The 13,954-nt window shown below is 44.5% G+C and overlaps 1 protein-coding gene across 2 annotated transcripts in view; it reads right to left on the bottom strand.

The window, feature by feature from the left end:
- Positions 1-13,954, bottom strand: part of LOC147102425 (lissencephaly-1 homolog) — a 106,507-nt gene that overhangs the window by 36,999 nt on the left and 55,554 nt on the right. For both annotated transcript variants that reach the window (XM_085964851.1, XM_085964852.1), the window contains exon 3: positions 6,292-6,376. In XM_085964851.1, the coding sequence (XP_085820977.1) occupies positions 6,292-6,376 (85 nt within the window). The remainder of the gene's footprint in view (positions 1-6,291; positions 6,377-13,954) is intronic.

The following is a 13,954-nucleotide window of genomic DNA, read 5'->3' as shown; positions in this document are numbered from 1 at the left end:
GATGCGGGGAGGATGTTTCCACTGATGGGTGAGACTAGAACTAGGGGCATAATCTTAGAATAAGGGGCTGCCCTTTCAAAACTGAGATGAGGAGAAACTTCTTCACTCAGAGGGTAGTAAATCTATGGAATTTGCTACCTCAGAGAGCTGTGGAAGCTGCGACATTAAATAAATTTAAAACAGAGATAGACAGTTTCCTAGCTGATAAGGGAATAGGGGTTACGGGGAGCGGGCAGGGAAGTGGACGCGAGTCTAGGTTCGGATCAGCCATGATTCTATTGAATGGCGGAGCAGGCCTGAGGGGCCGTATGGCCTACTCCTGCTCCTACTTCTTATGTTCTTATGTAGTAATGGAGCAGGTGCAGGGGAGGATGCGAGCACGATTGAGCAGTACATCAAGGTTCTATGCCTCCTTGGGCAGCTTAAGGGGGCAACCAAGCAGGCTGTTGGAGGCATGCAGGTGCTGGCAGCAGCCAAAAATAATTGTTTAACTGCTCAACCACACCCTCACCACCACCTTTGATGCCCTAGTCCTTACTAAAACAATTACTCTCTCTCACCCTGGCCATTCCCCCTGGCACGGCCCTCATCTTCACTCCCTTAAGTCCAAGGGATGCAGACTTGAACGGATATAATGGACAACTGGTTTAGCCATTCATTGCCAGATCTGGCTGGACCACAAAGCATTATCGGGTCCTGCTCTCGTCTGCCAAAATTGCTCACTATTCCAGAATCATTCTGGAATGCAAAGATAAACCCTGGCTCCTATTCTCGATTGCTAACCGTCTTCTTAAACCCCTCTCCCCTGTCTCCTCCACCCTCACCTCCGATAACAATTATGAGGAGCTCATGGACTTTTTTGTCTCTAAGATTGAGACCATCCGTTCAGCTGCCTCTGCCACTTCCCTTCCTTCCCCATACCCACCGGGCCAAACTTCCTACAAGGTTCCCCTTGTCCTAGGCCTGAATTCACCTCTTTCTCCAGTTTCTCTCCGATCTCCCCTCATGACCTCTCCACACTCATCTTGTCTGAGACCCACCTCCTGCTCCCTCGACCCTATTCCCACCAAACTGCTGACCACCAAACTTCCTTTTCTGGCTCCCATGTTAGCTGATATTAACAGTTCTCTCTCCTCAGGTACTGTCCCCCTCTCCCTCAAATCTGCCGTCATCACCCCTCTCCTCAAAGAAATAACCCTTGACCACTCCATCCTTGCAAACTACCACCCCATCTCCAACCTCCCTTTCCTCTCCAAAGTCCTTGAATGTGTTGTCACCTTCCAAATCTGTTTCCATCTTTCCCGCAATTCCATGTTTGAATTCCTCCAATCAGGTGTCTGCCCATGCCACAGTACCAAAACGGCTCTCATCAAAGTCACAAATGACATCCTTTGTGACTGTAACAAAGGTAAACTATCTCTCCTCGTCCTTCTCGACTTGTCTGCAACCTTTGCCATGGCTGACCACTCCATCCTTCTCCAACGCCTCTCCACCGTCGCCCAGCTGGGTGGGACAGCATACGCCTGGTTCCATTTTTATCTATCTAATCGTAGCCAGAGAATCACCTGCAAAGGCTTCTCTTCCCGCTCCCGCATCGTGACCTTTGGTGTCCCCCAAGGATCTATCCTTGGCCCCCCTCCTATTTCTCATCTACATGTTGCTCCTTGGCGACATCATCCGAAATCACAGCGTCAGTTTCCACATGTACGCCTTGGGACGTTTTACTACGTTAAAGGCGCAATATAAATACAAGTTGTTGTTGCGTTTCACATTTCTGCTTTCAACCCCCACAATTGTGACAGGACAGAAGGGGATTTGAAGTTAGTTACCTACTTTTTTTGTATTCGTAGTCTGTTCATATATTTTTGATAATGGAATAGCCCAAATCCGATGCACTATCATGATGGCAAAAGTGTGTGCCATCTCCAGGATAATTTTGTTTGTTCCTCTCAGCGGCGTTGTAAAGAGCGCGAGAGGAAGTGGAGGCAGCAGACCTCGAGACCAGAGCAGGATCAGAGCGAAAGACACAGCGGCTTAACAGAGGCAGAATCTGAAAGAGTGACGTCAGAGTAGGAAAAGTGACGGCAGCACAAGGGAAGGAGTCGATTGGTGAGTAGCTGGTGAGTTTTTTTTTAAGATTTAAGTTTATTTCTGCTTAGTTAGTTCTTAGTCTATTAAATAGAGGCATGGCAGGGCAGTTCAGTCACATGGAGTGCACATCCTGTGCCATATGCAATGTCCTGGATGACCACATGTGCAGGAAGTGTCACCAGCTACGGCAGCTCGAAATCTGTGTTTCAGAGCTTGAGTGGCAGCTGGAGTCCCTGCGGTGCATCCGCGAGGCTGAGAGTTAGGTGGATAGTACATTTCTGGAGGTGGTCACTCCGCAGCTTAAGAGTATGCAGGCAGAGAGGGAATGGGTGACTGCCAGGCAGAAGAGGACCAGCCAGAGTGCATCTCGCTCTCCAACCAGTACTCTGTTGAGTACTGGTGGGGACGCCAGGTCCACCGGGGAGTGCAGCTAGAGACAAGTCCTAGGCACCACTGGTGGCTCAGTTGCACGAGGGGGAGGAAAAAGAGTGGAAGAGCAATAGTGGTAGGAGATTCGATAATTAGGGGAGCAGGCAGGCATTTCTGCGGCCGCAGATGTGACTCCAGGATGGTATGTTACCTCCCTGGTGCCAAGGTCAAGGATGTCACTGAGCGGCTGCAGGACACACTGAGGGGGGAGGGTGAACAACCAGAGGTCGTTATCCATATCGGTATCAACGGCATAGGCAGAAGGAGGGATGAGGTCCTGCAGGCAGAGTTTAGGGATCTAGGAGAGAGATTAAAAAGCAGGACCTCAAAAAGGTAATAATCTCCGGATTACTCCCGGTGCCACGTGCTAGTGAGTACAGCAATAGGAGGATAGAACAGATGAATGTGTGGCTGGAGAGACGGTGCAGGAGGGCTTTAGATTCCTGAGGCATTGGGGCCGTTTCTGGGGAAGGTGGGACCTGTACAAGCCGGACGGGTTACACCTCAAATGAGCCGGGACCAATATTCTCGCGGGGAGGTTTGCTAGTGCTGTTGGGGAGGGTTTAAACTAGCTTGGCAGGGGGATGGGCACCAGCATATAGGAGTAGAAAAGAGGAATAAGGTGCATAAAAGATTGAGTGTGTTGCATAGTACTGAAGAAAGTAGTACTGGAGGCGGAAATAGTACCATATTAGATAGGAGCAGACTAAGAAAAATTCAAAAATGGGTTTAGAATGCATGTACGTAAACGCACAAAATGTGGTGAATTAGGTTGGTGAGCTACAAGCACAGTTAGCCATGTGGCAATATGATGTTGTGGCAATAACGGAAACGTGGCTAAAAAAACGGTGAGGACTGGGCACTTAATATTCAAGGATACAAGGTGTTCAGAAAAGATAGGGAAGGAAAAAAGGGAGGTGGGTGGCAGTGCTGACTAAGGAAGACATTGTAGTGTTGGAAAGGGAGGATGTTCTTGAGGGGACAAAGACAGAATCCATTTGGTTAGAATTGAGGAGCAAAAAAGGGTATGATCACGCTATTGGGGGTATTCTACAGGCCTCCAAATAGTGAGGGGGAGGTAGAGGAGCAAATCTGCAGGGAAATTGCAGAGATATGCAAGAGCTATAGTGTGGTGATATTGGGGGACGTAAATCACCCAAATATCGATTGGGATAATGCTAGGGTAAAGGGAAAGGAAGGGGAGGAATTTCTGAAATGTGTTCAAGAGAATTTCCTTGACCAGTATGTTCTTGGCCCAACTAGAAAGGAGGCATTTTGCTGGATCTGGTGCTGGGGAATGAGGTGGGCCAGGTCGACCAAGTGTCTGTGGGAAAACACTTGGGTACGAGTGATCATCGTATCATAAGATTTAGATTAGCAATGGAGAGGAGCAAGGAACAATCTAGAGTGGAACTTCTAAACTGGAATACGGCTAACTTCAATGGGATGCAAAAGGATCTAGCCAGAGTAAAATGGAACCAAAGACTGACAGGAAAAACTGTAACGGAACAATGGGAGATCTTTAAGGAGGAGATGTTCCAAGTACAGGCTAGGTACATTCCAACAAGAGGTAAGGGGAACCAGAGCAAGGGCCCCTTGGATGATGAGGGAGATAGAGAAGATGATTAACAAAAAAAATAGGGTGTATGATGCATGTCAGGTGAATTCTTCAAGGGAGAACCAGACCAAATACAATAAGTTGAGAGGGGAAGTAAAGAGAGAATATGAGAGGAGAATGGCAGTTAACATAAAAGGGAACCCAAAAATCTTACTACAAGGGAAGTGTTATATGCTTAGAGGCGCAGGGCAAGGCTAGAATACTCGATGAGTACTTTGCATCAGTGTTTACTAAGGAGGTGGATGCTGACTAAATATCGGTAGCAGTGGAAAAGGTAGAAGCAATGGTAGGGGTGAAAATTGATAAGACAGGATGTACGAGAAAGGCTGGGTATGCTTAGAGTGTATAAGTCGACTGGTCCAGATGGCTTGCATCCCAGATTGCTAAGGGAATTGGGGGAGGTGATAGCGGAAGGGCTTGCTTTAATTTTCCAATCTTCCCTAGATGTGGGGGAGGTGCCTGAGGATTGGAAAGTGGCAAATGTGACACCATTGTTCAAGAAAGGGTGTAAGGACAATTCTAGGAACAGGCTGGTCAGTTTAACGTTAGTGGTGGGTAAAGTTTTAGAAACAATAATCAAAGAAAAAATGAACAGGCACTTGGAGAGGTTTAAGCTAATTAAGGACAGCCAACACGGATTTGTAAAAGGTAGATCATGTTTGACTAATCGAATTGAATTTTTTGATGAAGTAACAGGGAGGATCGATGAAGGGAATGCAATGGATGTTGTCTACATGGATTTTAGGAAGGCGTTTGGCAAAGTACCACATAGAAGACTGATTACCAAAATTGAGGCTCATGGAATAGGTGGGTCAGTGGCAGCTTGGATAAGGAATTGGCTTAAGGACAGAAAAAAGCAAGTTGTGGTAAATGGCTGTTTTTCAGACTAGACAGTGGTGTTCCCCAAGGGTCAGTGCTGGGGCCACTGCTTTTTTTAAAAATATATCGATATAAATGACCTGGATATTGGAATACAGAGTAGAATTTCTAAATTTGCCGATAATACCCAAGTTGGGGGTGTGGCAAACAGTGATGATGATACCAATCGACCGCAACAGGATATAGAAAGGCTAGCAGAATGGGCAGACAAGTGGCAGATGGAATTTAATACAGAGAAGTGTGAGGTGATGCATTTTGGCAGAAGGAACAGGGAGAGGCAATATACACTTAATGGCACAGTTTTAAAGAGTACAGGGACAGAGGGACCTGGGAGTTAATGTGCATAGGTCCCTGAAGGTGGCAGGACATATTGAGAGAGTGGTTAGCAAAGCATATGGGATCTTGGGCTTCATAAATAGAGGTATTGAGTACAAAAGTAGAGAAGTTATGCTGAATCTTTATAACGCACTGGTTAGGCCACAACTGGAGTATTGCGTCGAGTTCTGGTCACCACATTTTAAGAAGGATGTGAAGGTCCTTGAGGGTGCAGAGGAGATTTACCAGAATGGTTCCGGGGATGGGGGATCTTAGCTACAAGGACAGGTTGGAGAAGTGGGATTTGTTTTCATTAGAGCAAAGGAGGTTGAGGGGTGATTTGATAGAGGTGTACAAGATTATGACGGGTTTGGATAGGCTAGACAGGGAAAGGCTGTACCCACTAGTTGATGGTACAAGGACTAGGGGACACAGATTTAAGGTTTTGGGCAAGAGATACAGGGGGGATGTGAGGAAAAACTTTTTTTAACGCAGTGAGGACCTGGAACTCGCTGCCGACGGAAGTGGTGGAAGCGGAGACACTCAATGTTTTCAAGGGGAGATTGGATAGGCACTTGAGGGAAATAAACTTGCAGGGCTACGGGGATAGAGCAGGGGAATGGGACTGACTGGATTGCTCTACAGAAAGCCGGCACGGACTCGATGGGCTGAATGGCCTCCTTCTGTGCTGTTATGACTCTCAAAAAAAATCAGTGCCATATAGACAAGTTGTGCCAACAGCATGCTTGTTGCTAAAAGCAAACTTCTCATTTTTCTGGTACTTGAAGCTTTCTGCCATGTTGGAAATTGCCCGAACTCTATCCAACAGTGTTGTATGCTAGGCGGTTATGAAATTCTATCACGCTACTCAACACTCAAGAGACGTTGGACAACAATTTCTCAATCACGGTTTTGTACCAGATCAAATTTCCATTAACAAACAAACCAATTTGACTTACCATATCTAACTCTGCCTCCTTCTTGAAAACTGAATAAGCCTCTTCATAACCATTAGAGCGAAGATAGTCAGCTATAGCTCGATTTCTGAAAAACAAAGTCTAATCTTTAAAAAGCACAAATTAACCATCTCCTACTTAGCAGGTTTATTCATGCCAAAAGAAAAAAAGTGATATTTTTGTAGAATGACTATTAAAGAATATTTCTCGGAACCTCAGTTATTGTTCAGAGGCCAACAGGAACAGGAGATTCAATAGAGCCATCTCGTGATTGGAAGCGTGCATCTACACAGCGTGACATGCAAAACATTTACATACATCTTTTCCCCTTATAAAAAGTTGACAGAAGCAGTATTGAAAAAGGGTGACACAGGAAGTGTAATGTGGGCAGAATATGTACGCAGTCACTAGACATAGAATATAATAGTGCGCATGTTCTCTAAAATGTCACATTCCCTTCCCGTCACACCTCAGTGCATCCTTCACACACCATGAGCAATGACTCAGGAAATGGCTAGTAATATTTAAAAATCGTGTCACACTCAAGTGTATGCTCTGGCTTACCGTGAGTTATACTATATGTGTGTATATATTATATTTAAATAAACCATTTGACATTTGGGGCAAACAATTAATTGAAAATTCAAGAGTTAACTTGTGCGTGTGCTGCGGTGACAGATATTTTCAATGTTAACATTCTGTGCCACATGGTGGTTGCTATTTTATAGTTAGAGTATGCGATCTTAAATAAAAACAGAAAATGCTGGAAATACTCAACAGGTCAGGCAGCATCTGTGGAGAAAAACAAAGTTAACATTTCAGGTTGATGACCTTTCATCAGAACTGGAACGAGCTAAGAGATCTAACAGATTTTAAGCAAGTCCAGGCACAGGGAAAGGGGGAGCAGGAATAACAAAAGGAAAGGTCTGTGATAGGGAGGAAGACAGAAGAGATTAAATGATAAAAGGGGTGATGGTGCAAGGCAAAAGGAGATGGTAATGGGACAAGTAAAGAAATAAAAGATGGGTCTAGAAGAGGTGTAAATGGCAATAGCAAAATCATTACCAACTGCTACTGTACAAAAAAATGGGAGCGGTGGTTCTGATCTGAAATTGTTGAACTCAATGTCAGGTCCGGAAGGCTGTAAAGTGCCTAGTCGAAGATGAGGTGCTGTTTCTCGAGTTTCCATTGAGCTTCATTAGAACAGTGCAGGAGGCCGAGGACAAAGAGGTCAGAGTGGGAGTGGGGTGGAGAATTAAAATGACAAGCTCAGTGTCACCCTTACCGGCTGAACGGAGGTGTTCTGCAAAGCGGTCACCCAATGTAGAGGAGACCGCATCGTGAGTGGCGAATACAGTATATTAAATTGCAAGAAGTACAAGTAAATCGCTGTTTCACCTGGAAGGAGTGTTTGGGGTCCTGGACGGTGGGAAGGGAGGAGGTAAAAGGGTAGGTGTTGAATCTCCTGCGCTTGCACAGGAAGGTGCCGTGGGAAGGGGAGGGGGTGATTTCAGAGTGGACCAGGGCATCGCGGAGGGAACGGTTCCTTCAGAATGCTGAAAGGGGAGGGGAAGATGTGTTTGGTGGTGGCATTACGCTGGAGGTGGTGCAAATAGCGGAGGATGATCTGTTGAATATGGAGGTTGGTGGGGTGGAACGCGAGGACATGGGTAACAACCCTATTGTGGTTCTGGGAGGAAGGGGTAGGGGTGAGAGCAGAAGTGCAAGAAATGGGATGGGCACAGCCCTTCCGGACTCAATATTGAGTCCAACAGTTTCAGATCATAACCACCGCTCCCATTTTTTCGGACAGCAGCTGTTGGTAATGATTCTGCTCTTGCTATTTACACCTCCTCTAGACTCATCTTTTGTTTCTTGACTTGTCCCATTACCATCAACCCTTTGGTCATTTAATCGCTCCCGCTTTCCACCCAATCACAGACCTTCCTTTTTGTTCTTTCTCCCCCTCCCCCCTTTCCCTGCCTCTCCTCTGTACTTGCTTAAAACCTGTTACATGTCTAACTTTTTCCAGTTCTGATGAAAGGTCATCGACCTGAAACGTTAACTAGTTCTCCACAGATGCTGCCTGACCTGCTGAGTATTTTCAGCATTTTCTATTTTTATTTCAGATTTTCAGCATCTGCAGTACTTTGCTTTTGTATATTATCTTAAGATTGGGCAATCTGGCCACCTGGCTCCCATAAATCACTCAAAATGCTTTCTGAAAATTTTCTTCACAGTAAGAGAAATTTCCAATATTCAAAATAAGGTTGTAAAATACATTTTTAAAAAACTGTTTCAGAATATCATTACTACATTTCCCACTGAATAGTATTTTGTGTCTATAAATGTCTTGATTAAAGTTCATCAGACGTTTCCCAACAGTTGAGCGTTTTCAATCATCACTGTCCATTCTAAGCATGTGTGCTTTTCAGAATTTTCCCGCCTGCAATCTGTACAACAGGAGAGTTGGAAGGGAAGACGGGCGTTTTCCCCTAATCCTGTGAGGATTTGATTTCTTTGCTTTTTTCAAAAGACTTTAAAAGAAACGAGAGATTGAATTCTCAAAGCCTTTATTTGAGGCAAGTGATAACTTATTATTACAATTGTGCTTTTCTATTATGAACTCCTCAAAGAAAAACAAAAGCAACACATGAAAACAAATAGCTCTTCAGAGACAGCAAAACCAAGTTGTTTGTCATTTTTTCTGTTGATGGTTAGCAAAGAAAACAGATAATTTCTAGAGAACTTTTTTAGTCAATCATTGCTCTTTGTTGTATATATTCAAAAAAAAACGAACAATTTTTAATACAAAAACTTGGAAACTGCATAAATGAACTTTGTGCTTTGATTAGTTTCATTACGGAATTTTTATTACAGATGATATAATTTTGCAAACTACCTAATAATCAGGAAATCGTGCAACCCCAGCCCACGATTTTATCAAGCAGCAAACTTGCACTTAAATGCTTGATGGCACGAGCAAAGACAGGAACCTGATGACTATGGGGAAAGTGGTGGTGGGGAGTAGCGGACATGCAGGAATATGTGGGAATGGGGTTCCGATAGCTTGAATGAGACAAAAGGCCATTTAGGCCCAATTCTCCTGGGACCCATCCCTCACAAGAATGTGACACCTTGCTCTGCCCAATATTACCAGGTTCCAACAATAGCCAATGCTCCAAAATCCCACCCCGAGCCCTGATGTACCTCGTGATCTCGCTCCTCAGACGTCCTCCTACCTCCACCAGACCCTGCAACACTCTCCTCAATGCTCACAAACTCGAGACCGCATTCCCAGTGCTCACTAGTCCCATAACCACTGCCACTGCTGATGGGTCTCAAGACCTCCCTCTTAAACCTGCTAGGTCACAGGATTCTCCTCTCAGCAATCCCAGCATCTGCCCCAGTATTCCTGGTACCTCGCCCTCCAGAGTTCTTGGAGACGCTCGCAGGGTTAAAAGTTCCCAGACCCCGAGACTCCCTCTTCCTAGCACTGCCAGGGCACCTTGAATGCTGATAAGTCAGTATCCATGTAACACTCCTGTTCTTCTAAAACTTCTGACTTAACGTGTATCCCTATATTTGTGCTTAAGAACATATGAGCAGGTGGGGGGGGGAAATCATAACTGTTCTAAGCATTTCATTCAGGAGCAAGTGATCTAAAATTGGCACTCCAGTTGAGAATCTGCATAGGTGGAAGCTTTATGGGTGCCACTATATTACAAGTGTGGGCGTTTGTGCTGCAATGGTAGAACTCCATGCAGAGAGCTCATTACTCATGCAACTGTATTTTTCGAAGATCCAGAAAATCATACCTTCAATTTACAAATGGAATTTTCCAGCTATCCTGTATTTGCAGGTATGCATGTGTGAAATTAGATTCTACATATGCAAACTCTCTTTTTAAATTAAGAGTAGTAAATTCACTGTTTAAAAAAAAAATCATACTAGAGTGGTCTAATCTCCAGGTTGACATTCTATACTGAACTGAAAATGACATAAAATTTCAAGAGCAGCACAGTTTAAAACTATCTTAATTTTATGCAGAACCTATATCGTATCACCCTGTGGAAAATGAAACCGATTTCAGAAGTCATCAACACTACTTGTAAACTAACTGGCTGCAGATCCTGTACATTATGGGTTCTCTCTCTCGCCAATGTTTTTCCTCTCCCAAGGGCAAAGACTCCTTGCTGAGGTAGTTTCACGGGGCCGGACCGCCTTCTGGTATCTCAGCCAAATGACCATTTATGTGTGAGCCTCAACAGTGAACATTGCAAGATACACAACTGCAGAAGGAGCATCACAACGGAGCTCAATGATGTCCACCAGATGTTCATGCATTCAAGTTTCATTGGCGGAGTCGCTGGACAGTAATCAGAAGTAGAAGCCCATGCCAATTTTCTCTCATCTAACCTAAGGGAAACGAGAACACTGGTAGAGGCTCCGAATAACACTTATGGAGATCTATTCCTCAACACTTCCTAGTCTGTACAGGTTGATATTTCCCCTACCCTCTTTTTGGTGCAGAACAACACTGTTCTTTTGATAGGCAATTTTGTAAAATTGTTCACAAATCCCACAACTGTATATATTTATAATACTCTTCAATGTTGTCTCAAGGTCTGAACAAAATAAGCCACTCAACTGTCCTGTCAGCATTTCCCAATTTCTTTCTCATAGGGCTTGCAGATGATTAAAGTTCGCCAGTAGTGCAGAGGATGCTGTGTTCTTCCACTTTGCTTTCCAATGCAAACCACATTTGCAGTCAGATACCAATTCCACTGAACACTGCAGTTTTCCTCCAGCAATGAGTGTGGCATCACCCCACATCAACAAGGCAGTTAATATGCATAGAGTGCTTACAATTACAACTCTGGCACCCAAAGCAAGTCAATGCTCAGTTTTACAGAATGGTACAAAGGACGTGATATTTTCCCATTAAATGATCTGAGCTAAGTATTTTAAACTCAACAAAATGAAATCAGTAGATTGTAACAGAGGTCAAATTAAGGTCAATTGTGATAGGGTATTGCTACTTGTGCAGCCTGGGTGTCCTATGAGTTGTCTGGTTCAAAATAGTAAGAGTAAGTAGATGCCTTTATCATAGAATGGTTACAGCACAGAAGGAGGCCATTCGGCCCGTCGAGCCCGTGCCGGCTCTCTGCAAGAGTATTTCAGCCAGTCCCACTCCCCCGCCCTTTCCCCGTAGCCCTGCAAATTTTTTTTCCTTCAGATACTTATCCAACTCCCTTTTGAAAGATAAGATTGAGTCTGCCTCCACCACCCTTTCAGGCAGTGCATTCCAGATCCTAACCACTCGCTGCATAAAAAAGTTTTTCCTCACGTCACCTTTGGTTCTTCTGCCAATCAGCTTAAATCTGTGTCCTCTGGTTCTCGACCCTTCCGCCAATGGGAACAGTTTCTCTCTATCTACGCTGTCCAGACCCCTCATGATTTTGAACACCTCTATCAAATCTCCTCTCAATCTTCTCTGCTCTAAGGAGAACAACCCCAGCTTCTCCTGTCTATCAACGTAACTGAAGTCCCCCATTCCTGGAATCATTCTCCAAGGCCTTCACATCCTTCCTAGAGAGTGTGATGCCCAGAATTGGACACAGTACTCCAGTTGGGGCCGAACCAGTGTTTTATACAGGTTCATCATAATTTTCACACTTTTGTACTCTCTGGGCTTGATTTTGCCGGCGCTCAGGGGGCGGGTTGGGAGGCGGGACTGCTGGCAAAATCAAAAAGATTGGCAGCGGGCCCCGAACGCACATCCAACCCGCCTCCAATCAATCTTCCCGGGAGTTGGGTCCCCGATTTGCGCAGAGATCCGACTCCTAGCGGCGGGAAGAGGATTATAGCCACTTAACTGCTTGTTAACAGGTAGTTAACAGGCAGTTAAGAAGCTTTTTCCAATTTTGCCAGGTCCACTGCAGACTTTCCGACGTCCGGACACCATGCCAGGCAAGTGTGGCATGTTGTGAGTCTACTGTAATGTTTCTTCTTTGATGACAGCTGCAGAAGTGGTGTGAGTTTCAGAGGAAAGGAAATGCTGGGAAAATAATTTTTAATGTATTTAGACTTTTCTGTAGGTGACAAGGTTTGAAGTGTTTGTGTAGTCCCAGCTCATTGGGAGAACCTCTCTCACCAGTGACAGATCGCTTCTGTAACCTCACCTGCAGCTGCCATCTGTTTTATCCTAAGCAGTGTGTCACTGGAGAGCCTGGGTGCAAGGGCTCACCTTTGTACAGTGACTGGCAGTGTTTGCAGCACCTCAATGCTGTCAAACACTGAAAAATCATGTCAAACAAAAATGAGCGTGTCCCCTTTAAGAAAACCAGCAGATAATGCGTCATCAACTAATGTCATCTGACACTGACTTTCTCTTAATTGGCTGGCAAGCCCGCAATGCGGGCTTAACAAGGCCAATTGACGCAAAATTGCATCTGTGCTTCGGGCGTGGTTCCTGGAATCATTCTCGTAAATCTTTTTTGCACCTTCTCCAAGGTCTTCACATCCTTCCTGAAGTGTGGTGCCCAGAATTGGACACAGTGCTCCAGTTGGGGCTAAACCAGTGTTTTATACAGGTTCATTATAATTTCTACACTTTTGTACTCTATACCTCTATTCATGAAACCCAGGATCCCGTAAGCCTTTTTAACTTAGAGTTTATCCAAATGATGTGTATATATATTTTATAGTTTATTGATTTAAAAAAAAACTGACTGTTTTCATACACAGACTGCAAATTCATTTTTGCAACACTAAAACAAGGTTAACGATACACCTCACTCCCTCTCCCTTTATTGTGCATTACACAAAATATAAAATATATACACACACTCGCATCTTTTGGTTAAACTCTAAATGAACAATTTCTGTTCAACATTTGTGGTGGAAAGCTGTGTGGTCCGTAAACAAAAAACATGGTACTTGCATCAGTATACTTACTTCAAAAAGCAATCGTGTTGTAATGTTGCTGCTTCTATGTAAAAATGTGATTTTTTAAGCTGCCTCGATTCGACAGCAGGTAAAGGCACTGCCTGATGCAGGACTAAGCCATAAAAACCAGGTGTGATTCTTGGTTTGTGCTGTTAGTTGCTCTCAGCTATGGTTGGGGGATGGAAGAGGCAGCTGTCAGGCGAGAACAGAATCAGGGTCAACTGTACTGAGCTGACGAAGGGTCATCGACCTGAAACGTTAATTCTGTTTCTCTCTCCACAGATGCTGCCTGACCTGATGAGTATTTTCAACATTTTCTGTTTTGCTTGTGTACTGGTCTGCCATGGTTTAACAGTCTATTCTAGCTCACTTCTGGGCCCTCAGATAAAAATGTACCCCAGCAAGAGTCAGCATCTTGAGCGAGTAGGGAAAGGAAAAAAAATTAAGCCACAACACTGCTGGACTTTAATGTGTTCTCAATATTTTTGGAAATAATCTCCTGGTTTCAAAAGAGGAAACATAAATGCTGCATTCATCAAGTTATTTTGACCTTCGGGTTTTGGGTCATGTTTTCCATAGAATCTTACAGCACAGAAGGTAGCAATTCAGCCCATTGTTCCTGTGCCGGCTCTTTGAAAGAGCTATTCAATTAATCCCACTCCCTTGCTTTTTCCCCATAGCCCTGCAAATTCCCCCCCCACCACACCCTCCTGTT

The sequence above is a fragment of the Somniosus microcephalus genome, chromosome 22 (assembly GCF_052327205.1).
Source record: "Somniosus microcephalus isolate GS21.2 chromosome 22, FLI_Smic_1.0, whole genome shotgun sequence".
Classification (NCBI taxonomy): Eukaryota; Metazoa; Chordata; class Chondrichthyes; order Squaliformes; family Somniosidae; genus Somniosus; species Somniosus microcephalus.
Note: the sequence above shows the minus strand (reverse complement) of the source record. Positions and strands in the feature narration are given on the sequence as shown.